The sequence below is a fragment of the Notothenia rossii genome (assembly GCF_949606895.1).
Source record: "Notothenia rossii genome assembly, chromosome: 5".
Lineage (NCBI taxonomy): Eukaryota > Metazoa > Chordata > Actinopteri > Perciformes > Nototheniidae > Notothenia > Notothenia rossii.
This window is the reverse complement of record NC_136903.1, coordinates 76920510-76948308: the sequence shown is the minus strand read 5'-3', so window position 1 is coordinate 76948308 and position 27799 is coordinate 76920510. Positions and strand designations below refer to the sequence as shown.

Genomic DNA, 27799 nt, shown 5'->3' with positions numbered 1-27799 from the left:
TCATTTACCCTTCCCTCTCCATATAAGCTCATTTTGAACATTTTCACTTCCTTTAGTTTTCTCTTCCATTTTTTTTATTGCACCATTGGCTTTGCACTGTAATCCCATGTCATGTAAGCCTTCATTTGTTTGTATACGCTGCAGGCTGTTGACATCTCTGCCTTTAATTCAACTCGTCCTTATTACAAAAAAGTAATAAGCCAAAACGTTCGTGGAGACACTTCCACACCCAACTGTACAAACAAAAACGTGCATGTACAAGTAGCATTTCTCCACACTAACATGAGAACTGAGATTGTGTGTAGTCTGTTCCTAATCCAAATGTTACACCTTATCAACTGCAACTCCTTGTCCTGTTACTCACAGCAATCTTCCAGTTACCCTCTCATCAAACTAAAGTTCTAACTTACTTATTTTTATAGGCAAAGTTTCTAGTTGAACACTCTCCACTTCCTGTCCCCAGTCTGGTTCTGCTTTGGGACTAAGTGTGGTAGCACGTATTAAATGCATTGTTCCTTTTATCTCAGACTGAACTGTTATCTGGACGTAGAAAATACCCTGTCCTCTGTCTCCCGCTCTGTCCTTCTCTCTCTGTTTGTTTATTTGGGACCTTTGCCAGGTATTTCTCCAGCCAGTCTGCCTGCACCCACAAGGCTCCCTCCCCTAGACGCACGCCCCACCCCCCCTTCTCAACGCTCACACCCTCCCAACCTGCCATAAATGTTGCTTAGCAACATTAGAGCTGGTACATTTTCCAGCCAATCAAATTAATGAACACATTTTCGAACAGAGGTTGACGAAGGAAGAGCACTTTTTTAATGTTTTTTCCTTCATTCATTTCTTCTTCAATTATGGGTTGCAGGTGGTCTTTCTGCACATACACGCTTTAGTGAGAGAAGTGAGCCTTTGATTATTTTCAGTGTCAGTTCATCCCCAGCATACTAGCAGTGCACCACTGGGTGGCAGCAGGATCAATTTCTCTGTTTCAACACTGGCTGTAAGATTTTTCTTACTGCTGTTGCTAAGCAATCCGGACTCCCATACCTTACCTGTGAAACATTTGTGATTTTTCTAGATGTCCCTGACACCATTTTGTCTTTGTTTTCACCATTTTGAAATCTATTTGAAAAGAAAACACATTTTTGTTGCACTTCCAAAATATATCATTCCAATTGAGATCACTGCAGAGACAAAGACTGTGCAGACAGAATGAATGAAATACCCACTACAGCTGACTACAGCTCATCAAGCAGGAGGCAGGAAATGTGCTCTTGAGTGATTAGGCCGGCGGCTCTTCTCTTTCACTTTACCAGCAAAGGAGAGATCCATTTACTCTCTGTGCTGATATGTTGTGCAGCTTCCTGTTTTCTCAGTGTACAAATCTATTTGATACGCGCCGTCTGCTGTGATGTTTCAGACACAATCCAGCTGATCAAGTCACATTAAGATGTTTCTTTATGTCTGATTAGTTTTTCTTTTTTTACACTCTCCAGGTCCCTGTGTCCCTCCCCCTCCTTGATCCCCCTGTGTGTGAGTCCCTCATCTGAGCTTTGGTTGCTGTGCAGATGGCTCTTTGTTGGTGCTTGACAATGGGTCTAAGGTCAGTGTGCTTCATGCCATCAACACACTCAAACTTCTTCACTCAAGCTGTCTGGTGGCTTTATATTTTTGTTTATCTAAAATTATTCTCCAGAAAACAACAGGGTTCACGGTTATATTGTGGTCTAAAATTAAGAGGAAGTTATAAAACCGCAGATGTAGCATAGAGATAGCCAGGACCTCTCAGGCTGTAAACCGGTTCCCAGTGTCATCATGTTTTCACTAATCTGCACTACATCTAGCTCCTTTCTTGTTACATTTTTTATTTCCTAAACAGGCCTTTGTCAGTTGAAGACAAGCTTTGAAGCATTTCTGAACCAACTACACAACAGAATATCAAATCAGCCAGAGAAATAGAAATGCAAATCTACCATCTGTTCTATGATCCCAAATCAAACCTTGTTGATCATTCAAAAGCTAATGCAATACTAACACATAGCTTAACCCTTAATAGTAATTCACTGGAAGACTAAATACTATGTACATTCAAAATAGAAGACAATAAAACTGTTCGGAAAGCTCTCTCCAAAAGATAAGTGCAAATTACACATATAATAAAACATCTCTTTTTAATGAATAATGCAGCTCTGTCATTCAGAAAACATAGAGATTTAACACTCCAATCTTTACCATCCTCAAGGATCACATGTATTTGCCAATATACATACAATTATAAACCATGCCAGAAACATGATGTTATTTAATCCTTGTTAGAATATGTTTTCTCATAGCAGGCCTTCAAAGTAGAGGGCAGTGAGGTCTTCAAGCCAGTTTACAGCAGGAAGGAGCAGGTAGACTAAAAGGCGGGAAACAAGGAGAAGGAGGAGGAGCAGCAAAAGGAATTACTGGAAATTTCCACTTCTCTGGAAGAGGGGTGGAGCTGTAAAATGTGAAGTAAATAAGGTAGTACTGTTGAGGAGCGCAAAGGGAAAACCTGCTACTCTATTTTTCTGGTTCTTGTGAAAAAGAGTGCAAGGCATGCGAGATCTATGCAAGATAAAACTTTTAAAATCCCTGATGCCATGATAATTTAGCACCAGCGATAAAAAGTAGTTCAGTTTAAGGTCATATAACAGTATAAATATGCATATTGTTTTAAAACGATTTATTTTTCGTGCTTGTATTTTTTAAAGTGAAATGTATTATGAATGTGTGGAATTGGTTTCAATGTATGATGTAATATTTCTCCATTAGGAAGGGCAAAGTGCGTACTGACAGATGATTTGTTATGAATAACATTACATATAAACACACACTCTATACATCTGCCCCATCTGGTCAAATTTCAACAACCATCATGAACTTAAAGCAAGTCTACGATACATGCTTTGACATTGCAGCCTACTTATTACATATACAATTTACAGAACGTGTGCACTATATTGGCTCCTGTAATGTGAGTACATGTTGCATTTACACTTCATATTTGTCATCCTTTTGTCCTTCTGTTCATCCATTTATTCATTTTTTAGAAGCTCTTCTGAGTCAAGGTAGCTGTGGCAACACAGTCAGTATCAACCAGGTGACCTATTCCCAGCAGTTTCTTCCAACACTTCCATCAAGCGCTCCGATGCCAGCTGGGAGATGTAGTCCGAATGTTCCGAGTCTGTTCTGGGTCCTATTTTTCATTTCATTCCAAATAAAGGACAGTATTTAGGAAGTCACTTTAAAAGTAAGCTGGAAAAAGCTGAACTACAGCAAAGCTAATTTGAAAAAGAGGAGAAACCGTGTTTTGTGAAACAAAGCTTAAACACAGAAGTTTAAAATACTTTTGTAAAAAGATTATCAATCTGACAATACACATGTGATACACAATTATAATAAAATATATATCATAGGTACCATAACAGCAAGAAATGCCACTTCATTGAGTTCATTCAAAAAGGGCCCAGGTCACAGGTCATGCATTAAATGAAATACAATCAAGTATACCCCTACAAATGTGTTCACTTGTAGGACATTGAGACTGACTTGATCACTAACAAATCCATTGAATAAAAAAGGGTGAGTGATTTGTCCAAGGGGGTATATTACAGAGAAGCTTTCCTGTCAGGGCCAACAATGGATGTAGTGCCAGTGATTTAGCACAGAGAAATTGTAATTTTAACTACTCCAATACAAATGCTAAAATGAATATAATTTGACTAACAGCAAGCTAAATAAAAATGAAGTTAAACTAGTTAATTTCATGTGCTTCACAACTTTCCAACACTTGTGAGGGTCAGATTTTAATGATAAACAGCTAAGAAGGATGCCTTCATTTTAATCTCTAGCTTCAGCACCATGGTCCAGCACTCGAAAACATTTCAGTGTGAGAAGTTAAACAAGAGGATTAACAGAGCTAAAAGTTTGGTTTGTGTTTGGACACGGCAATCTGCAGAAAGTAATTTATGTTTTCTGAGAGGTTGATTATCAAAGGGCCAGATTGAGGTTGCAGTAGGGCTGTATTGGAGCCACGAGCCACAAATTGAAAAGGCCCACTTGGCTCAATTGAAGCAAAAATGGAGCCAGAAAAAGCAGAGTTCATAACCCAATGTTAATAGAAAAACATTCTTCAGACTTTACCTGCACCTTAATATCCTGCGCATGATTATCTTAAGCCAGAAAGCAAGAAACGCACGTCCTTAAATAACACCCATTTGGAATGAGTTTGAGGTTGTGACAAACAGTGCTTTAAATCTGAGTGTAAAGATCAAAAGTCTTTGTCAACGGTAAACAATAGATTTAGCATTTTTCTAACTCTTAAAGCACCTTCAGACTCATCCATGCAACATTGAAGGGACATGTCAACCACAAAAGCCCAACAATCCAGAGCCGCAGGATTTCAGGATGTCGTGGCAGCGTGCCTCTGCGGATTTTTTTGTTTATTTTGCGATTCTACTCTGATACAGTTTCTCATATTTAATGCATCAAACAAATGTATTTTTTTTTATTTTCTTTACTTAACTTGTGTTCTAAATTTAGCCTTTTTTAATGATTTTTGTTATACTGCTTTAAAAGGTTAAATTCACACCCATTTAATATAGCGAGACTGTTTTTGTTGCCTACTTTTATACTCTTTATTGTCTTATTTCTATGAAATAAATTCCATTGACTGGTACATTAACATCCCAATACAATTTTTTATTTTAGAAATTGTATTGTTTTGTGATCTCAATGCGTGTATTTATGATATGCAACCAGGGAACCATCAAACATGAGACCTCGGTCTCATGGGTTCTACTTGGCAAAGTAAAGGTTAAATGTGTTGGTTTATCCTACTTTTAAGTGGAAACTTTATTGAGCCATGTAAACGTATTTACTTTATTTTCATATATCCATCCATATTTGTGTTCATATTTATTTATTTGTGTATAGTTTTTATATTATTGCTGTGTTGAATTTCGTCTTCTTTTCCTCTTCTGTCTTTTTACTGTTATCATTGTTATACAGAATGAGCCTCGGGGGGTCTTGTGGCGGCACTTTCATTATTGTCAAAAATGACTAGGCCTAATTGTGTTAATTATAGATCCATGACTTTCTTCTTTACAGTGCATGCGACTGAACATTGCCACTGAGAAGCCAACTTTATGTTGTCCCTGTACTCTGCAGGGCTTGCCTGAAAACCAGAGAAAGCCAGCCAGACCGGGCAGGACACTGCTGTTCAAAACAAAAGAGCTAATTTTGCCCCCACCAATCCTCCCAATTATGGGGACCCTTCCCCCGCCTAATCCTGACCTCTGCTCTGGGATGGGCCCCACTTTGCTGCCCTGAGCCATGACATTCCACAGGTCAGGTCAGTTCTTTGTCCTGAGGAAATTAAGGTGAAATTAAGGTGCTTTACTTCCTATCCTATATCCTCTGACCTGTTTAACATGCAATGTTTCCACAGGCTATGGGCCATGATGCCAAACATTTCATTTACTTTCAAACTAGTGTCATTTTGAAAACAAAGAAGCTTTATTTAATACAGTTTTACTTTCTGTGGTCCCATAACTTCGACTGGCCTTAAAAAGGTTTTCCAGTTCCTACTTGTGGAAAGTGTGGCAAACACATTACAGTTGTTGGCAAAAAAGAGGTTTGCAAAAATCACCACATAAATTGCAGCTCTTTTCCAACTTGTCCTTGACTGCCCTACTTGCTGCAACAGTTTGGTTACCTCTTTACCTGCATACTGAAACAGGCTGCCCATAGATGCATTTTTTTTCTTTGTAACAGATTGGTGGTGCATGGAAACATGTTGAGGTAGGCAAATAAGAAAGAAAAAAAAGATAGGAAATGATCTCACAAACACTCCCCCTCACTCTCTCTCTGATTGCTCCCATTTTCCAGTCACACAGTGAGTAATTCCTTCTGGTGCTTTTTAGTTTGCTCCTGTGTTCCTCTTGTGGATGTCCCGAAAATTATGGATAACGGCTTCAATGCTGTGCAATATCCACACTCTATTCATTTCTCAAATAAAACCATTGCTGTTTCCTTGTGATTCTCTATTGATCATTGTTCCTGATGATATTTTACTTGATACATCAGAAGCTTTGGCAATATTTTAATATATCCTTCCTAGAACAATACCCAGCACAAGTGAGAAAACCTCCTCCAATCCGACAGAAGATACATCTCAAAGTAACCAGCTGGCACACTAACCCATACCTCTTTGATCTCTGAATGTAATTAAAGACTTTATAATTATATTTTTGTCGAATGTGAGATGAATGAATAGGGCCTGCAGGCGTCTTTAAAATCAGTGGCTTGAGAACTGCCATGGCATGGTGAAGATAAGTGAGGTGGAGTAAGATAAGGAAGGCACTAACGTTGTAGAAAGAAAAACGCACTTGTAGATATTCATTCAATTTTAGGTCCACTTTTATTCTCTATATATATATCAACAGTTTAGATGAAAATGTGGATGAAGCTACTTTACATTTTTATGCAGATGATAGCATGATGTACTGTGCAGGTCCCTCCATTAAGGAGGCTGGTGTTAAATTACAGGCTGTTTTTAACATTATTCAGACTCAGCTCGCTGAGCTTAAACTTCTTTTAAGTGTTGATAAAACCAAGGTAATGCTCTTTTCTAAAGCTAAAAAGACTACAGACACTGCTTTGGATATTGTTACTATGCAAGGACAAGTACTCAAAGTGGTACCTGTTATAAATACCTAGGTATCTGGCTTGATGATTGTCTTACTTTTACGTCTGCCTTCACTAACTGTACGGAGGCTCAGTCATTGGTACATGTTCATAAAGCCATGTTGGGTAAACTACCTTTTTATATCTGCTCTCTGATCTCTCGACGAATTGAAAGTACTTATTGCCTGAGATCTCATGATGTTGTTTTATTAAATGTGCCAAGTGCTAGGACATGGTGCAAACATGTTTAAAACTGAGCACTTTGGTTCCCCTGCATCATTTTAAAACTCGGCTGGGTGACATGCTACTCATGGTACCTGTCACTGTAAAGAGAGTTTGTAAACTGTACCCTGTACATTATGTTGTATGTCATCTTTATTGTTGTTCTGTTGTTTTTATGTTACATGTGTAACTAATGTCCTTCAGGTCACCCTTGAAAAAGGGATCTTTTGATCTCAAGGGGCTTTCACCTGGTTAAATAAAGGCTACAAACATCCTTCTTGTGTGCATTGGGGCAAGTTAAGGACACAAACATTAGTGAGAATGACAATAATTGTAATCCATATTATTTGGAGAACACTCCAGGTGTTTTGTCGACCATTGTTAAAGCGAGTGAAAAATACACTGTTGCCCTGATAACTATCTGTTAACTGCAGGTAAATGTTTTATGAAATTCGATGATAGTTGTGTGTGGGCGGAAAACAAGGTAAGGCGTGGCAAATAAGGTTTTTCAGGGTCAAATCATTTTGTTGAAACTTGTACAAATTCCATTTTGGTTCAGTGTGGCCCACACAAGATGTGTTGCCTTCTTTCAACTGTATGTTCAACCGTATAACTAATGAATGAGTTCCAAACGCAAAAGTTGTGTGTTGCCATTTCCTTTGGTTTAACAGTTGGATGAGCAAGTGTGGTGACAGCAAAGACAATCTAGTTTCTGGAAGAGCAAAAGAAACAACCAGGGATATCAGGCAACACTAAAAACAAGACATTATGTTTCTTCATAATCATGAAAAGGCACACATAACTGGGAATCTACGATATAGAAAGTTGAAATTGTGTTTTTATCAACAATACTTGAAATATTAATATCAAACAATAACATGATTCATGAAATAGTACCCCCACACATAATACTGTATAATGCATGTTATACTTGTTCATTATTTGCATGTGCATGTGAAAGTGCTTTTAGCAAGCTCACTTTCTCAGATGAAAGAAAACCCCTTTTAGTAGTATTGCGACAATAAGCTATAATCTGATGTATGCCGTAGGCTTTCACACTTTATTATAAAATTAATGCACCACACACCACACCCCACTGTCTGGGAGACAAATCACAAAGCAATACATGTATTGCTATCACCAGCCAGTGTGTGGCTTTGCCGGGCTTTGCTTATTGATTTGTTACCTCTTTTTCTTAACATATTTCGCCTCAAACTGTTTAATGTATGTTTCCAATGGCTATACAAACACTTTAGAAGGAAATATAATAATCAAATTAAAGTCAAATATACATCTATCAATTGAGCTATACATTGCCAATTGTAATGTTTGAACAAAAATTTTTCTTACGACTTTAGCTTAAAGTTTTGTTAAAAATAATAAATTGCTTGATTCTTCTTCTTTAATGCACAAATGTTTCTTTTGAATTCATTTGCTAGGTTTGCAAAAAAGTAAAAGTGTAAGCACACTTAAGCAGGAACCAACACATCTCGTTTCAAGTTTTAAATATAGAAAGAGGGAGTGGCTTCAAGGTTTTCAAATCCTCACATTATTTCTATTTGCTTGAAATTTGACACCCCATGTATCTGCTAAGAAAGAGCGGTAAGACAATAGATGGCGTTTGAGGGCACAGGATTAGAAACGTTTACACTCTGTCATTTTAATACAATGTCCAGTCCTCAATAGACCTTCGTTGGTGAGTTTTACTTAAAAAACGAACCAATTACATCCAATGATAAAAGTTTTGTAACGAAAATCAAATCCAAACTGATGGATAGAACAAGTAAAAAGAAGTCTGGTACCTTAGTGCAGCGCTTTAAAAAAATAACGACCAATCGGCGATGAGATACAAACGTAGGCACGACAGACTGTTTGATTGACTTGATATCCCTCCAATCAAACTCTCCAGTCACTGACATTGCCCAATCATGTGCGGGATCGACCCGCTGTAGCCAACGAGAGAGGATTTCCAACAAGCTCAGAGAAAAGCAGAGACAGACAGACATCATTTCTCTCCCAGCTTCTTTGGACTACCACACGACGCCAAAGAATCAAGAAATAAAGCATCTTTCTCTGAACAGGATTATAACTGTCTAAATTAATACCCAAACATTAACCATGGCCGACACAGCTGTAGAGAAGACCATAACTGCAGAGGTTACTGCCAAGGTACGTTTCATTCGGCTTTTTCTCGGTTGAACTGTCGTGTTAAAAAGATTTTTGAACTTTTGTTTTAAGTTGTTTTATTATCTATACGTATATTAATAATGTGTTTTAGCTAGCTCCCGTTAAACAACCGTTGTCGGTGGAATTACACGTACATTTTACTTCATGTTAAGTTTAAACAATGACGTTAATTTGGGGGAAATAAATTACCTCAATGACTTATCTTAACATTTCACAAGGTGACTTATTTTCAATTTATCAGCCTGGACGGCTAAATATTGTGTGTGAAAATGCAAACGTATTTGATGTGGTTAGGTTAGCTAAAGTGTATTGTTGAGCAGACAAAGCGGTAGATACGGTGCGTCTGGTTTTAGCTGCTGCTGTGGGCGGGAAGCCTCAGCAGCCTTACATTACACTACTAGTTTGGAAAAAACGTTCACCATTGCAACTAATTATGTCAAAAAATGTCTTCCTTTTAATTAGAATTTATCCCACATATGGCAAACGAGTTTTCTTTAATTAAAACCAGACGTAGTAGGAGCGTCTGCCCCCTTCAGAATAAACTCTTTGCTTTATTAATCAAGAGACGTGCTTTTATTTTGTAGGAGCTGAAAGAGAAGAAAGAAGTAGAAGCGAAGGAGGTGGAGAAGGAGAAGAAGACCGACACCGGGGACGCACCTGCCAATGGCACAGTGAGTAGAGGACAAGCCTCATGGCCTTTTGTCTTTGCACCCCTCATCATGCAGGTGTCGCTGTACCCGCCCCCCATCCTGTTCAGCTGCTCTCCCTCCACACAGTGCTTTGTTTGGGTTGTGAAATGGGACAGATGTTAGTTAGCAAGTCCTTAGACGTTTTCCATTGGTGTCTCTAGGGTAGCTTGGTAGCTTATCCCCAGGGGGGGTAAATGAGGGCTCCACACACATGCCTTTTTTAAGTGTCCCCAGAGGAGTGCGTACATGTAAGACTCTGGGGGGGATAAGTGGAAATATATGTTAAGGATTAAATATAAATATATCGGTTTAACATGTATCTTATATTTAAAAATCCCAATCATGATGTGTTACTGAACTCACTTTTCCCTGTTTTCATTCAGAATGGTGCTGACCACAGTGACAAAACAGAGGACAAAGCAGCAGAAGACAAATCAGAAAAGAAAGTAGAAGACAAAGCAGAAGACAAAGCAGAGGAAAAACACAAGAATGGAAATGGTATGTTCATAAAGCAATATTATGGTAAAATAATATTCTTTTAAGAAGAAACTATTTTAAAAGAGGCTTTACAACTCTAACTTTGTTGCTTCTGATTTGACTCATTAACACTGTCAACGTGTGTGGCCCTGAGTTCCACTTTGGCAAGATTGTATTTATTTTCTTCCCATGAATCTTGTCTTAATTACTCCTCATGTGAAGGATGTATTTTCTGATGTGACTAACTGCTTACAGGAGAAGCAAAGAAGGCGCCCCCTGCTGAGGAGACTGATGCACCGCCTGTTAAGCGTGCAGCTGAAGAGGAGGAGGAGGTGGGTTGTTGTCACCAGACTGAATTATACCATTTTAATCTGTTTTTTTTATGTGTGTTTAGTAATCTGGTGAAGTTCAGTTTTTGCTAATGCATCAAATATTTTCCTTATTTTTTAAATAGGAAAAGGTGGAGACAAAAAAGCAGAAGACAGAGGAAAATGGAGCTTCAAAAGAGGCAGGAGTGAAGGCTTAGGTCTCGGCCCTGCTACCTGTTTGCAGCACTGTCTTGGTCAACATCGTGTTGTAGAGCTTGTGCTTTCTGTACCTTTTTGAGAAATATTTCTTTTTATTTGCTCCCATGTTATCACATTGCACTGGAGTCCTGAAACCTAGTGGCCCTGCATCCTTTTTTTATGAAATGTTATTTATTGGTCTTTAAAACGAGCTTGTACAAATTGGGCCACACCATGAGATCAGTTTTCATTTCTTGAGGTTTTATATCAGTATGTTAGAAGCACAATCTCTCATGTCAGTGCTGACCAGATGATTCATACAATTCAGGCAGCTGCTCACTTCCTCCTAGTTCTCATGTTGACCTCTCAGATTCACTTAAAGGACCAAAGATAAGTTTTAAGCAGGGGCTAATGGACAGTTGTTCGCATTATTAGTTGAGGCATACTTTTTTTGTGTTGGGCTGCTATTTAATCCTTGGCTTGGCTGCCCTGTTAACATAACAGATGGTGCAAATGAATAAAGGGGATCTGTCTTGCACCTCCGTGATAAGATTGCTTGACCTTGTTTTATGGAGGTAAAACGTTGCAATGTTAATTAACCCCTCTTAAATCTTAAAGCTTTGGTCATTTGTTCTGTATGCATTCCACGCAAGTTTGTACCATTTATACTTTGTTTTTCTTACAGTTTTATGTTATGGCTGGGTAGCCCAGTTTTGTGTTGAAGTCTGCCTTTTCAGAACCAGAATGACATTCGGTTACTTCAGCCACTGCTTTGTATATTCTGATTAAAAAAATAAATTGTCTTTTTACTTAATTATATCTATTTTGTGTTTTTTACCTCATCCTTAGTGCTTATTAATAACATGGCTTTTTAAGTAGATGATGTCACTTGACCCAATTTCTCTAAACATGGAAAATGGCTGGCATAGATGCAGGAATCGTTTTATCCACTTGGTAATGGAAACGGGTGCAAAGATTCAATATGGCAGTCTTTTGTCTCATGGCTCCCTCGTGTGGTGTATCTGCAGATTGCGGATAATTATTTCTAACAACTGGTATGGGCCACAACGGTCATCAGTGAATAACAATAATTGACACAGGAGTCCAAGATGCCAAAAATTATGATTTTTAGTTTGAACTGAAACCTGAATAAAAGTAGCTTTTACAGTAACACTGCTAATATTGAGCAATAGGTGGTTCCATATAACACAAACTCAGTGTTTCTCAAGCAAGCTGCAACAGCATGATCCATACATTTACTGTTTCCTCAGAAACGTTAGCATGGCGGGAATCCAGTCAGTCCAGGAGACCAAAAAATAGGCAATCAACATTTTGCTGAGGCAGCAATTAAGACTTGCACCAGTCTTAAACTGTAAATGGAACTGATGTCAATGACACCATCAGTATGGTAGGCTTTAAAAGGTTTTATAGTAAAATTAACCTTTTGTTAAAGTCCTGAAGTCAGTCGTGGTGCCTGTGTTGAGGCAGAACAGACAAAAGCATACTGCCGTTTCTCATGGCACAGACATTTAAAACACACAACTACTATGTACCATTTTGTTTATGCAGATGGCTTCTTAAGGATGGACAAAGGAATAAAGTTGGAGATGTCCTGTTAAGGAAGGGGCTAACAAGTAGGTAATACTGAGTTGGTGGGCCGCCATGGTGGAGCAGAAGCCTACTACCTTAAGCATGCGCCCTAATGATGACAATAAGCACTTGATGCTGGCTCTATGAACCCCCATTGTCTTTTCCTTTTTTACGTTGTCCACCTTCAGGGTTACCCATATAAGTCTTCTCCCTGTTTGCTGATCTTCTGTTTTGTTCGGTTTCCGACTGAATGCTGATTCACACCCCAGTTTCAACTTCTCCTCTTCCTGATAATGACAAGAATCACTGTCATTATTACAATGACATGGCCCGGAGTAGGGTGACAGCTCACGGCTGTACCATGGCTTAGTGAGGGCCCAGACAGAATTTGTCACCAGCAGACATTTCTCTGTGTCTTTGAAAGTTTGTGTGCGAGTGTGTGTATGTGTGTCATCCTATTAGCTATGGCTCTATGCTGACTAAGAATTAATTAGCGTTTTGCTAGTCGCCTAGCACCAAAGTGTGAAATTTAGGGATGGCACACTGGTGAGTTTCATTATGAATAGCTTGTGTAAAGAGTGGTGTTTTTATTTGCTGTAAAAATGTGAAGCCCTTCAAGACTGTAACTGTGATTAATTGTGTTCAGCTTCAAGTGAGTATGTGTTTGCTAAATTAAAAAAGCTCTTGATTCAATGAAGGAGCCTCAATTGGTGAATGTCAGTGGACACTGGCAACACAATCATTTAGTCAGAATGATCCTGCCTAAGGCGTGATGCTAATATGCTAACTCAGAGAAACAGGCAGGTAGACATTCCTTTGGCCGTAAAACAAATCATTAACACAGGCATTGAGAGATTACATTGCAGCTCATGCAGACGTTAGGCAACTGATAAAAGGAAGAAAAAGAGGGGGAAAGCTGTGGTTAGCCTGAACGTGGTGATCAACATTTATATACTAAACACCAACAAGCAAGAAAAGATGATGCAAGATTTTACAGCAAATAATCAGACAGAAGGGGCTAAGCTATCTTCAAAGAGTTCACTCACACTCTCTATCACACACATTTGTCCCACACTTCATTCAAAAAGGTCACACATTCAGTAGCAACAGTAAGGAAAAGATGCATGGGCACACACACTCTATGAACATACTGGTCATGTTAACAAAAATAAGAGCAGTGGCCAATGTCTGTCTGTCTGTCTGTCTGTCTGTCTGTCTGTCTAGCTCTGAGAAGAGCAGTGCTGAATAGTGTGAAACTGTGTATGGAACTGTGCTGTACAGGATGTGCAATGTGTCAGTGCTGTGAAGGTCAACTCACTCAGACACCAATCGACAGTGTGGGAGCGTGTGCCAGTTGAGTATGTGTGTGTGTGAGTGTAAGGCTGTGTTTGAAGTAAAGTAAATCAAGTGCTAAATGTGCACCAATAGTGGCTGGGTCTCGCTATCGGGGGGCTCACCCTCAGGGGGGGGCAGCTGGTACACCATGCAGAGAGAGGAGTACAAGCAGCCCACGAATGACATCAGGCTCGCAAAGTACATCACTCCCTGGGCCCCACCCACCAGTGAGGTCAGAGGTCCCATGGCCACTGAGACCAGGATCTGAGCCAGGAAGTACTGGCAGCTGAGCAGAGAGATGTCCACCCCCATCCCACGTTTGGTCCCCTCCTCTGATGAGCCACAGAACTGAGGGATAAAACGTTCAGATAAGATCAATCTATGAAGTACATCACAAAACACTGCTTGACTGAAGGAGCGGTTTGAGAGGAATAGGCTTCCTTCACCAACCGTTCTTAAGAAATGAGAATATTCTGACAATCATCAATGTTAATCTTATTTTGGATTTACTCACACTTACACCCATTTGAGTGCTTACATTATTGTGTAAAATAATTGGTTATTGTGTTTTCTTAAAATCAACTATACAACAAAACAGTTGCATAACATTACATTTAAGTTACAATAAAAAATATATATATTTATAATGTTATGTTATTCTTGTGCTCATTATTTTACAAAGCATTATTGTATATTTAAAATAAATAAACACTCATAAACACCTAATGAGTAAAAGTATCCCATGTTTCTTTTTTGTGACATTTTATATGTACTACTCGTGCTAAGTATGAAGCTTGCTGGTTGTTGATGGAGTACCTTGACAATTATAATTTTTTGGAGTCTGGTCCTCTTTAGACTTCAGTTTGGGTATGATTACCTTAGTTCCCTCAACCTTAATTTTTAATTCTACAGCGTGAACAGGGCTCCTCAGTCCCAAATCCTTTTATGGTGATTGGCTGGGCATAGATGCTAATTAGGATCAGCTGTGACACGCTTTCAATTTACCTTCATTATAAGAACAGAGGTGATAATATTAAGCTGTCTGTGGCTCTTTTTTTTCTACTGTAACTTTTGTGGGACTAATAAAGGTATTCTGATTCTGATTCTGATTATATGTGTTGAACAAAATGAAAGTAGTTTAAATCTTCTCATCTGATTTGATCATGGTAAAATATCACTAAGCATTTACAAGTTACATATTTAGACACTGACCTGAGGGTCCTGGTAGTATTCACACAGCAGAGAGTAAGGCAGCGTGCATAGAGAAGAGAAGAGCACCCCATAGGTGACGCAGAGAGAAAGTACCACGTAGAGGTTGTTGGACAGTGTGGCCAGGCCCGTGCCCAAACCAAACGCCAGGTAGGCAAAAAAATAAAGAGTGCGAACAGAGAAACGCTCCTCCAGTTTCTCCAATATGGCTTTAACCCAAAGAGAAAACAGAGGGAAAACATGTCAGGCTTGCCAAGGAAAAGGAGACACATTCTTTGTAAAATTACTCTTTCCTGCAAAGATGTGATAGCGAGCGGAGCTTACCTGAGTAGAAAGCAGCACTGAATGCATAGATACACATGCCCCAGCAGCCCATGTTCACTCCGGCATTGTACCGTTGGTAAGCCTCAGAGTCGTGGGGTGCCTTAGGGTCTCCTTCAAACACAACCTCACCCATGAAGTCAGTGTAGAAGAGCAGCATGCCTTCAAAAGACAGCCAGCCTACAGAGAACGAACAAGAATCAGCTCAGGGAAAATTAAGTACAAAACAGATTTTTTTTTTGAAGTTTTTCAAGAGCAACAACATTTAATAGTGATAATGCTCACCCAGGAAATGATTAGTGCATAAACTCCGCATAGAGGGAGGCATCCTGTAGATGGCTATACACAGCAGCTTAATTGACATCTGTGATTCTCCTGTCTCCGCATTCTCAGTCAGATCACTCTCATAGTGCATCCCATTCAGCAAAATGTTTGCAACCTTCATCAGAGACAAAAGACAGACACTGTGTTGAAAATGCTATGATGGTAACTGACTAAACTGCTTTTGTAATTTTAAAATATGTGCCGACCTGCTGACTGAAGGTCACCGTTCTCCTGCGTCCGTTCTCCATCCCAACAATCTGTGTTGACATGGGCTCCTCAATTAGTGCAAGACTCTGGGGTCGCTTCAGGATACCAGCAGAAGAGCGCCGATGTGACCCAGCACCAGGCTGAGTCCCAGCTGTGACCTGAGTTTGTGCATCTCCCTCAGGCTGTGGCGCTTCCACATCCTGATGAGACGCCACATCAGCCTGGGTCTGTCCTGTAGGACGGCTTCCTGCTCCCTGTGTGAAGTCCTCAGGGTGAGGGGGGTCCATTGGAGGCAGGGCCACCGAGGTGGAGTTGGGGGCCAGGGCCTGTGGAGTCTGCTGGCCTGTGTAGCAGTCTATGAGCACACTGTCTATATAGGAGTTTCCTAATGAAGAGGCAAAGTCATTTATACCTGTGAGCGAGCTGTCCCTGCTGATAAAGCTGCCATATTTTGGAGTGAGGGGGCTCATGGGCGATATGGGGCTTGTGAGACCAGCACAGAGGCGTGCATTGGCACTGCAAGAATGTGCAAGGGGGTCCGAGTTATATGGGTGAGACTTTGAGTAATGGTAGCTGTAAAGACCATCTTCGTCTTCCTCATCCAGTCCCAAAGTTGATCCTGGAGGGACAGGGGGAGAGGGAGGAAGAGGGAGGCTGGGGCTTTTTAGATGAGCTTTGCTGGAGTTTTTGTTCTTTGGTAGCGGGCGTTCAGGGATACTAAACAGAGTCATAGCTGTGGCACACACCAATGTGATACTTGTGAACATGTATATGACTCGTAGTTGACCTCCCATCGACCTTCCAAATTGTGTCTTGTCCCAGTTGATGCCGCCCACGATGTAGCCAAATCCACCTCCGAGTCCTGCAGAGCAAGTTTAAGAAACAAAAAATAATAATTGTGCATTCACTGGTTATGTCTTAAAACATTCATATTTTATAGGTCTATTTTCACCAAAACTACCTTAAAATGATCAGTGTTTTCCTACCTGCAAGTAGTGCATGAATGTTCAGCCCTCGATCCTGGTCCTCTGGGCTGCACACGTCCATCATGTAGGCATGGCTCGGGTTGTCGGCTGAGTCAGCGCTGAAGTCCATCAGAACCACACCGCACACCGTCAGGATGATTCCCCACTTGTGATTTGATGCAGTGTCAGCCAGCGCACCTCCAATGTCCCGCCCGTTCAGTACCAGGGTTAGACCTAGCAGAGCACCTACAAAGGAGAAAAGTACAGTTCAACCAAATCTTGACATTCAGTTTTAGTGTCAAGTATGGTAAAATATTAAGTAATTGATCACTATAAACGCGTTCCAGGTATGTAATGTGACATGGTCATGAGGTATCTTGTTAATTAGTAATCATGTACAACGTCTGTGGATTTGGGCATCATCCACATTACAAAAGTGTAACAAAATATGTTTATTAATGTGAGTTGGCATTATGGGATGTGGAGAATCCAGTATTTGTGCGTCATACTGTACATCTGTACTTCCACATGTGTATACTGTACATTTGTATTTCCACATGTATAATTTTTTTACTTTTTTAATGCTATTTCAGAAATATTTTGGATTGTTTATTTCTTTTGATTTATCTTGTGTACATTACCTTGTCTTTTTATGCTGCTGCAACGCAAACATTTCCCAAATTGGCGTCAATAAAGTACTTCTTATTTTATCTTATTTATCTTAAATCAGGATATCTCTGTCTCTGTCGCATCAATTTTAATGATTAAATGTGTCTCATAGGTTCCCTCAACTAAACATAAGTAGACTTAAATGCACAAAAGTAAATAACTTACCTATAGCCAAGGCAAAAATAAAGGGTCTCCTCCGTCCAAACCGGGATTTACATCGATCACTCCATGCTCCGAGGAGAGGCTGAACAAGGAATCCTTCAAGCCAAACACAGAGGAGGGAGATAGAGCATTATGATTGTTATTGAAAATCACATGATGATGCATCACATATTCCAGCCCCCCATGGTTTCATCTTGCCTACTGTTTACTTACCCAGTATGGGGCTGATAAACCACACCAAGCTGTAGAATTGATCGGGCAAGCCCATCTGTAGCAGCACAGGAGTCACATAAGCCGTCTCCATGGCATAACTAAATTCAATACCAAACAGGACGCAGCCATTGAAGAGCAGATCTTGGAAGGTACGTCTTGGGGGAAGCTCACTGAGGTCCAGCTGGTCTAGGGGACAGGGTGTGTTGGGCGGTGGAGGCGGTGAAGGTCTTATCAGCTTCCGACGCTTTGGATGTCTTTGAAAGTTGTTGGCTCTGTGACTGAGGAGCCGAGTGGTGGATGTTGGAAAGCTGGCCGTTTTGGGGAGTGAGCTCCTCCAGAGGCCTTCCTGAGCTGCAGATAACCTCCCTCCTGGACTGGTGAGGAGAGGGTCACTGGGGGTGCCCATGCCTGGAGAGGACATCTCTCTCAAGCCAGCTTACACTGCAGCATGTAATAGGATGAAACACATTGACAGGTTAAAACTTCTTTGGGGATGATTTTTCATATTAGAGGTCATTCAAGATCACCACAATGTAGCATGGTGTGAGTAATTAGTGCTGATAATGGTTATGAAGTACTACTACGAGAGGACACTCCAGTCATCGGAAGACAGCAGTGATGGGGACGACGCACTGCAACCAATGCGCATGCTAGGGATGTGCGCAAAACCCATGTGCTCGGCGTGGCTGACTATACGGCAGTGAAGTATGCGGCACCGCTCTCATGAAGCCTGTTTCCATTTTAATATTTCATGGAGAAAGCTCAAATCGGACACAATGGAGCCGGTTATAATGGTGACAGTCATGAGGATGCATTATCGCTAAAAACGTAATCCAAACATCTGATCAATCCTTTAGGTAGCCACGTAGCCGATCGATTGCTCTTTTGTGTAGTATTTTCCTGTAGTGACCCTTGATTTTATCCTCGATTTACACTCTCTTCTTAAGGTGAACATCACGCAGTGTCGCCTACTTGAATGTGTTAGAAGATGATGCAGGCGTGCAAAATGGGAACGTGAAAGATGATAATTACCTTAACGGGGAGCCTCGTCATTTATTGCAGCATACTGTGTCGTAGACAAAGCATTATGATTTATAAAAGAAAAATCTAGGATGAATTAGAGGAGTCATGATTGTTGTTTTTTTGTTTTTTCCTTTTCGTGCAGTCATCCCCCCGCTCTCTCCTCCTTCCCTTCTCCTTCCCCCTCTTCTCCTCTCCACCTTCGCCTCCTCCTCCGCCCGGTCCCTGTCGTGACGTCACGCCCCTCCCTGCTACATCAGCACCAGGAACAGCCACAAAAAGCACATCTGTCCATCACCTGAGCCACATACACTTCAGAAATGCATTTAAATAATAGTGACTAATTTGTAAATGTACTGACTATTAATATTGTGCAAAGGACCATTGATGCTTTTCAGCGCTATTGCAAAGTATTTGATATGTTATTTTTAACGTTAAAACAGATTTTACAGTTATTGTTGGAAATGCCTAAAGAGATAAGAGTTTCCTCTTTGGGTTAGTCATAAATTCCTGTTGTGAAGCGAATCATTGTTCAAACAACTTTATTTTAATATATAGTCGTAAGCCTTACATTTTCAAAGGTCCCAAATGTGCCAATAGGCTTTGGGAAATGTGTATAATCAATGTGAAGAAAAAATGTAAACCAGTATTTTCATCAAAACTTATTTTGGGTGTATATTTCTGTGTCAAAACATCATAGAGCTCTGAACTCCATTAACTCAAAATATAAAATTCTGAAATTGCTTAAAATAAAAATATTTTACAACCTAAAACCTACTTAAGAGGAAAAAGAGAAAACCAAGTTTAATAAATTATACAAATGATGCATGCATTTCTCACTTAGGCTACTGTATGCCACTGGTCAGCACGTCAATTATTTATCATATTCTCCAATCTGTTAATTGACCTGCTATTTGCTATGAGCTATTTGCTCATCAGGTGTGCAATGCATGATTAGGTTAGTTAGGCAATGTGTGACAGAGTGTACATATGTTAAAGGAAGGATTCAATAGGCATTTTGACTTGTAAGAAAAAGCACAGGTTAAAACAAATTCCTGACGAACTGTCAGTTTTATCAAGTGCTCCAGTAGGCTTGAGCCAAGACCTTGAAACTATATCCAACATACTGAGTGTTGGTTTGTTATGCTAGTCACACTATGACATGCAATAAATACTAGACAGATAGATTAATAATTAACTCAAGTTGAAAGTAGTTTTCAATACCATTAAAACATAGCACTCTCCACATGTTTGCTCTTATGAACCTGCCTGAGGACCACAGATGGAAATTAACTATTAGCTATAATCTGGTATATTGCATCTCTTCTCTTTGCTGAGATTAATGTTCTTGTATGCATGGTCCTTTTATAAATAAATACAAATTAAAAAAACAGCAAAATGACTTGTCACCCTTCACCACCACTGCAAAACAAAATGGCTGTGGTGGTCTGGGGTTATCATAAAACGGACGGATGGGAACAAAGTAACAGCTATAGAAAGCAAACAAAGGCTGTAATAAATCGCATTACCTTTGAGCTCACCTGCACCACACCTTGTGCAACATGTATAATTTAAAACTGAACTTTCAAATATTCAGTCACCAATTTGAGCCCATGCTATAACTGGTTTTACTTGTTGTGGAAACTTTAAGAAATCAGTAAACAAATAACTGCTAAAAGCGTTTTGAACTGTTTTGTTGATTTTAGTGTGGAGATGTTTTTACGAAGCCCCGCCCCCGCTCCTACATCAGCTGCTGTAATTGGCTGACTGTTCAGCACCAACAGCATCTGATTAGATGTTAGTGCTCAGTGGGCGTATCAGGATACAGATGTTTTGTAACAGCGGTACTATTAGATTATACAATATAGAAATTGCACATTTCTGTTAAATTTGAAAAGCCGGTGCACTCTGTGTTACTCAATCGCAGAAAATGGCAAAGGTTGACCTTGTTAAAGTTGGAAATAACTTGTTGAAGAGCGGTGAAACTGGAAAGGTAAGAAATCTGCTTAGTTAGAAAGCTAATCGTACTCCCATGAGCTTTCCTCCTATTTCCTGGATACACAGTTTATTGGTTTGTGTTTGAAGGTGTTCTCTATATGAATATACAGCCGTTCTGTTAGATTGACTTCCCCACAGAGACCTGTGTTTGTTCCCTGCTGATACCTGGCGTATTAAACCTGTCATTACCTCACAGCATGGCAGTGTAATTGGTGTCAAATTAAGCCTCCAGGTTGACACACGCTAATGATCATCTGAAGGGAACACATGAGGACGAGTCATTAAGGAAGCCCATTTCCTGCTCTAAGAGGTTGTCAAAAAGAATGACTTGGTAATATCTCAAAATAGGTGACTTAGTAATAGAGATTTTATAGGCACATTTGATGAAGACTTGCAATCCTCTTGGAACTTTACAACCAGGACTTGTGACTTCACTTGGAATTGAGGATTATGACTTGAAAATAATATACCCTCCTCAAACCCAAAAAGTATACAGTAGTCTATGCTATTTATGATGGTGTGCCACAAATCAATGCATTTCCTGAAGCAAATAACATTAACAATATTCATTCCCAGCAGGCTGAGAACACTTAATTCCCACACATTAAAACCAATCTTGCAGCCTCCAATAAAGTTGCACCAGAGAACCATGAAGAACTAAAACACATTACTGGCTGCCAGTTGGAAAAATGACACAAAAGGTAATTGTGTTTGCGTATGAAACCTACGTGGTGGTCAACAAAAAATGCAATCCTGGTTTGGGACAAGAGTTGGTCAAAAGCACATCCCTTAGTAATGGTTTAGGGCTTGATACTCCAAGATTATGGAGTGCAAAGACTTGAGACTTTCTTGTGACTTACTTGTAAAACAAAGACTTTATCTAACTAATCTATGCTTAGTATCTAAAAAAAATGACATACTTTTATATGTTCTTATTCTGATTATTTGAGATATTATGTAATCATTTTTTAGAATATGTTCATCTTATTTTTTTCTTTACATGGAGGAAATGGGCTTCCAAGGAATACAGATATTGCATTGTTGTTTGAGTCTATCTTGTATAATAAAAACTAAAACGATCAAATTACTATGATCTCCATTCACCACATTACTATTTCCCATATGTCACATGTTCTGAGTGTTCCCCTCTCTGTGTGATGCAGAGTGTGGAGCTCCTGTCTCTCTGGCAGGACCAGCCCGTGGTTTTGTTTTTCCTGCGCAGATTTGGCTGCCAGGTGTGTCGCTGGATGGCAACAGAGATCAGTAAACTGGAGCCAGACTTGAGAGCCAACGGTGTAGCGCTGGTGGGGGTCGGACCAGAAGAGTTTGGACTGAAGGAGTTCAAGGAAGGAGGGTTTTTCAAAGGACGTAAGCATTGGCAATTCTCATTCATATATTTCAAAACCATGGGATTTTATTTATTTATGTTGCACTGATCCATCAGTTCACTCCAAAACAAATATGGAATTTAAAGCCGGCTTTAATCTGCTCCACTTTAACTACCCTTACACTTCAGCCCTATTTGGTCAGTGGCTGTTTTGTCTATTCATTCACTGTGACCACAGATGTATGATGTAACATATTACAACTGTATAAAGAAACAACAAAACACCTAATTTATTTTTGTCAAGCAGATTTACCCAATACTTACATTTTTGGATTAGACAAGGTTTCGAATAAGTACAGTTTCTCAAGTACTTCATTAAAGTACATGTTCTCAGTCTTATTACTTTTCTGCCCAGTAGTATACAAAGTATTTAAAATCTACAGTCATTGACTAACTACAGCAATTATATGCTCTTACATGTGTTAGTTGTAAAACAGTTTAATGTAAGATTTTATAAAAATATAGCAATTTGAAAGGAGTCCTTCTGCACTTCTACTTTTGTACTGTACGTATTTGTATGTACAATGTATGAGACTTTGAAGCACTCCTTGGCTTCTGTACAGGGATAAAAAAAAATAAAAAACATAACCCTCATTATAACTTCAAGAAGATGCATTGTCACCCTTGCGCAACCGAACTCATGTTACATAATGTAATCATGTAATCATAACATAAAACATTGGGTGTGTCTCAAGGATTTAGACATACTTTTAACAGCCAGTCCTTTTGTGGGATAGTAAATATATAATCTTCTTATTTTAGCCGTGTATGTTGATGAACATAAGAAAAGCTACAAAGATTTGGGCTTCAAAAGGTGAGTTAAAATCTTTTTTTATCTTAAAGTAATAGAGAAACAGTTTGTTTTATATGAACGTTTGACCCTGATGTAAAATGCTTTCATTTGTTAAAGATTATTTTAACTCAATTTACATACAACAACTAATTAACAATTAATCTGTGACTACTTTGATTATCAATGAACTGTTTAGAGCAGACTTTTCTGGTCTTATTTGATGGTATACTGAATATCATTGTTTTATTAATTAAACATTTGATATATCTCCTTGGGATGTGTGAAATTATAAGATTATCAGGGCTCGCCACTAATCTTCTCTCCTTTGAAAAGGTTAGATGACTTGTGATGATCTCTAATTTAAAAATGGTGTTTCCTCACACTCAGATACACAGCCTTAAGTTTGGTTCCTGCTGCTTTGGGGAAGAAAGTACGAGATGCAGCCTCAAAGGTATAAAGTAACTCCATATCAGATCATGACTTCATGGTTCATATATCCTACAAAAACAGAAGCTGATTGACACACTGACATCTGACCGCCTGTTTTCTCTGCTGTTCTCAGGCCAGTGCTGAAGGCATCCAGGGAAACTTCTCAGGAGATCTGCTCCAGAGTGGAGGCATGCTCATTGTGGCCAAAGGTACGATCAGTTTACAGCAGAGGGGGTGTTTGTGAGGGTCTGTTTGGTGAGTAAATGGCAATGTAAACATGTATATTACCTTTTAGCATTGCATCAATAAGGTTGGAAACTGAAGATAAATAAAAGGTCAAAGACATGCAATTTCTCAAATCCTCCTCTAGAGGGCAATACTGCAGTACTGGAAGTCTATAGGAAGCTCTCTAAACGCCTGTGCTCTCCAGGGCTGCTGACTTTCCACACTTCTTTATTTCTTTTATAACCATTGGATTAATAATTCTCGTTAATGAGTCTACATAATGAAGAGACATTTTTTGTTGTTTTTTAATGTTCCCGATCATACCAACTCTCTCTCTAAGTGTGCTCATACTGTTTTTATGGTGTGGTACGGGCAGCTTATTGTTATGGAGAAAAAGCAGCTAGCGAAAGTAGAAACCTCAATTTAAAAATCATGACTTCAACAAAATTCCTGTTTGGTGACATTTCTCACCACCATTACTCCTGTTTGAGTACTCTCCGCTTGAAGCAGGTTAGGCCTAAATGCTAATGTTTCAGAGACAATTCACTTCATTCTACTCAAAGGTATTGATTAAAAAGCTTTGAAGAGAAACTATGTTGTGCATATTTGCCAGTAACAAATCAATTTGAAATATGTTTAAATATTTTAGTCCATGCTGTGTTTTATAACTGCTTTTATGTGTCAGAGTTCACATAAGCAAATTCATTTGACGAGCTGTTTATTTGATAATTTCTCCTAAATATATGTTTTTCTCTTCCAAGGTGGAGAAAAGGTTCTAATGCACTTCATCCAGGACTCACCAGGAGACCACCTAGCTCTTGAGGATATTTGCAAAGCTCTGGGTATCTCAGCCAATGCAAAGGCAGGACAGATGCCAGTGGTAAGACATCTCATAACCATACAAGAAAAAACACATTATATTCTTTAGATACACACTATATTCATCCTCTTTTTTCTGTACTTCCCCACTTAAACTTTTCATTTTCGATTTGTGACCATGATTAAACTTAAAGCTCCAACCAAAGGGTTGAATAAAATGGTATCATTGTGTTTACTAAACCGTACTGAACTGATGTCAGTCAGTTTCTTCCTCAGCAGACTGTTTTACGTCAGTAGCAACAAACACATCAGAGTAGCCTTTTCAAAGGCAATTTCACACTTATTACTCCATCTTCATGGTCTGTTAGTGTTCGTGTCATAAAACCCTTTAAACTTGAATGATGATCGCAGTCTGTATTGTACCTAAAAAAGCCTCTGCAAACACAAACCCTAAGGTTTTAACAATCACACAAAGTAGTCTTAACAAAATCCAACAGAGAAGGGTCAGCATTGCCAATGGTAAACAATGATTACCAATTAGAGTGTGCAAAATAAACATAGAATATTAAACCAATAGGAATCTAAATGTATAAACTGTTAGAAGAAGGTATGAGCCACATAGATTCTGGTTTGGTGGTATTGTAATATAATAAACAGAAAAGAGAAAGTAGGGTTCAAAATGTAATCCCTGCACTACTCTATACTATAAAGCACATTTAGAAATAAATTGCTCTGAGGTCATGGACATACTATCTCGTGTCCTGAGCATCAGACGTTTTGTCCTGTGACCGTCGGGACTTTCAGCATGACCACTTTCAGCACATGCTCTTCAACGCCCATGGCTCCCGGCTCTGTTGCTTTCCTTCCCCCAGAACCCATCATGTCAGAGCTTTTGCAAGACGTACAGTAATCTTCCTCATGACCTGTTTGACGACCAGAAACAGATGTCATTTTCTGAAGCCCCGGGGGCCACATTTGGCGTCATGGTTGTCTATTAGTCGTCACATAATAACCACAACATCATCAGATCATACCATCCTCTCATTTCCTTCCATGTTTACTGACTGCCTTACTCATGTGTGGAGGCAACAAGCCTAACATTATCTTTAACATGAGCATTTTGCTTTCTGCTAACGAGCCAATTAAAACAATGTTTGATGTTATTTCATCAATTGGCCTTGTCTCTGGCTAGAAACATCAGTAAATGGTAAATGGACTGTACTTATATAGCGCTTTATCCAGTCTTTAAGACCCCTCAAAGCGCTTTACATACTACATGTCGTTCACCCATTCATACAGAGCAGTGTACCTTACTCTATAGGACCTAACATTCATACACATTCACACACCGTTGGCCATGCCATCGGGAGCAACTCAGGGTTAAGTATCTTGCCCAAGGATACATCGACATGTTGACTGCATGGGCTGGGATCGAACCCACAACCTTCTGGTTGAAAGACGACCACACTCCCTCGCAGCCACAGTCGCCCTAGATCAGTAAACACATTTTCAATATCATTTCTTCCACTTTAGTTTGTTTCGTGTGTTCAACAGTGGAAATAATGCTTGATTCAGTGCAGCAGGCAGTGCATATAGCTAATAATCTGCAGAGTTACACAATAATCCATATCCTAACCCTAACCTCACCTACCCTTTTTTGATATCCTCGCAGACCATTTTCTTTATATATGTTCATATTTGTATCTGTACTATCATTTTATAATGTTAGGTCTTCCATACTCACACAATATATTCCACATCTGTCCTTCCTGGGATAGGGATCATCTCACTTGCTCTTCCTGACGTTTATTTTCCCCCCATTTTTTTTTTCAAATGTCTTCAAGGTGTGTCATATAATGTACAGATGGTAGGCAATTTGTGAAATTGGGCTATATAAATGATATTGAAATAACTTCTCTTCTCTTGCAGTGCAATGATGATGTTTGTACACGATGATGACAGAGATGCCAGTCATACCAGATGATAATCTACAAATTGAATGGAGTTTCCTTAGAAAGTGAACACGTATTAAAAATGTCTTGCAATTCATTTGTCACAGTTGCACAATATATTACTGTTTATCTACAGTAACAGTGACACTCATTTTATAATCATTACTTTTAATGTAATTCATGTTTTGAACCTAACTAAAATTAGAACTTTTATTCATTTACTGTAGATAACCCAATTTGTGTTATTTGAAACTGAAGGGGATGTTGCATTGTTTTTGTTGCTTTCGTTGCAGTTTTATATATATCTTATAATGTAATTTAGGTGAACTTCCTGTTTCATTTGGATGCTTTTATTTTGAAGGCGAGTTAACAAGGCTGACAGGAAGTGGTTGTAGCTTTTGAAAACAACGTGACGGAGAAAGTAATATCTTCTATGTAACAGCGGAGAAAGAGAAGAACGGACTGTATATTTATATGTTAGCACCCCCCGAAGAGGCTCAAGCTCTTAAATTGGGTCTGGAGTTTGAATAAATTCTGGTTCATAAGTAAAGCCTACGACCATTATTCGGGAGGAAATTCTAGATTTACATTTATTACACTAATTTTGTAAAATAAATAATTATTTATACGCTTATAATTATAATAAACTTTTAAAATTCACACTTGGCTTCAGTCAATAAGTCTTTGATGCAGACACCAGTAAAGTTATAATACAAGTTGAGGCGTTATCTAACTTGTTGACATGACCAACGGATATACTGACTTTCACTACATATATAATTTAAAACTCTAATGGGTCCATTACACGTTTACACATTACCTTTATATTGTTTACTTTTACTCGCCTTGAACAACCCTTTCACACTTTATATCCACTGCAGTATTTACTCTCCATAAATGTGTTGACCAGATGCTTAAACAATTAGTTAAGATCAGATATTTTAAAAGTCACACAATTGCTCGCAATAAATAAAAAGCGTCCAAAGATATTTTTATCCATTTCAATTTTGTGTTACCTTTGCAGAGATGATAGTGAATCCTAAATGTTTTCAACAACATTAAAGGTCCCCTATTATACTGTTTTTCATCAATATATTATAGGTTCCAGATATATACAAAACATGTCTCTGAAGTGTTTGGCTCTAAAAACCAAACAGATCGTGCATTGTAGCATCCCATAACCCCTCTGTTTCAGCCCTGTTTCAAAAGTGCTGATTCTCTGTCTGTTACTTTAGATGAAAATAAGGAGCCACTCCCCACGCCCCTCTGAGAGATATTTGGTTAAAAAGAACACAATGGTGCTCTAGGAGGAGATTCAGGTGATGAGGTGGGGGGGGTGTTACCTTGGTTGGTGATTGGCTAATGGTTACACAAGCCAAAAAATCGTTATGA

General features: G+C 39.2%; 3 protein-coding genes across 4 annotated transcripts; 2 read left to right on the top strand and 1 right to left on the bottom strand.

The window, feature by feature from the left end:
* The first annotated feature begins 8876 nt into the window (after positions 1-8876).
* On the top strand, positions 8877-11603 carry LOC307040332 (uncharacterized protein). The gene is made up of 5 exons (XM_079683052.1): positions 8877-9099; positions 9702-9788; positions 10190-10304; positions 10539-10615; positions 10738-11603. The coding sequence occupies exons 1-5, from the start codon at positions 9049-9051 to the stop codon at positions 10807-10809; spliced, it is 402 nt and encodes a 133-aa protein (XP_079539178.1). The 5' UTR covers positions 8877-9048; the 3' UTR covers positions 10810-11603.
* On the bottom strand, positions 10896-20534 carry slc45a1 (solute carrier family 45 member 1). 2 transcript variants are annotated; one of them, XM_079683049.1, is made up of 10 exons: positions 18817-20534; positions 17785-18225; positions 17575-17667; positions 16762-16986; positions 15775-16637; positions 15530-15683; positions 15248-15424; positions 14927-15132; positions 13837-14062; positions 10896-12666 (listed from the first exon to the last, which is right to left on the bottom strand). In XM_079683049.1, the coding sequence occupies exons 2-10, from the start codon at positions 18203-18205 to the stop codon at positions 12638-12640; spliced, it is 2394 nt and encodes a 797-aa protein (XP_079539175.1). In that variant the 5' UTR covers positions 18206-18225; positions 18817-20534; the 3' UTR covers positions 10896-12637. The 2 variants fall into 2 exon arrangements, with proteins under 2 accessions (XP_079539175.1, XP_079539174.1); XM_079683048.1 differs by having other exon boundaries at positions 10896-14062.
* Positions 20535-20605: 71 nt separating this feature from the next.
* On the top strand, positions 20606-27396 carry prxl2b (peroxiredoxin like 2B). The gene is made up of 7 exons (XM_079683051.1): positions 20606-20797; positions 21966-22170; positions 22952-23003; positions 23370-23433; positions 23545-23620; positions 24398-24516; positions 26385-27396. The coding sequence occupies exons 1-7, from the start codon at positions 20735-20737 to the stop codon at positions 26409-26411; spliced, it is 606 nt and encodes a 201-aa protein (XP_079539177.1). The 5' UTR covers positions 20606-20734; the 3' UTR covers positions 26412-27396.
* The last annotated feature ends 403 nt before the right edge of the window (positions 27397-27799 follow it).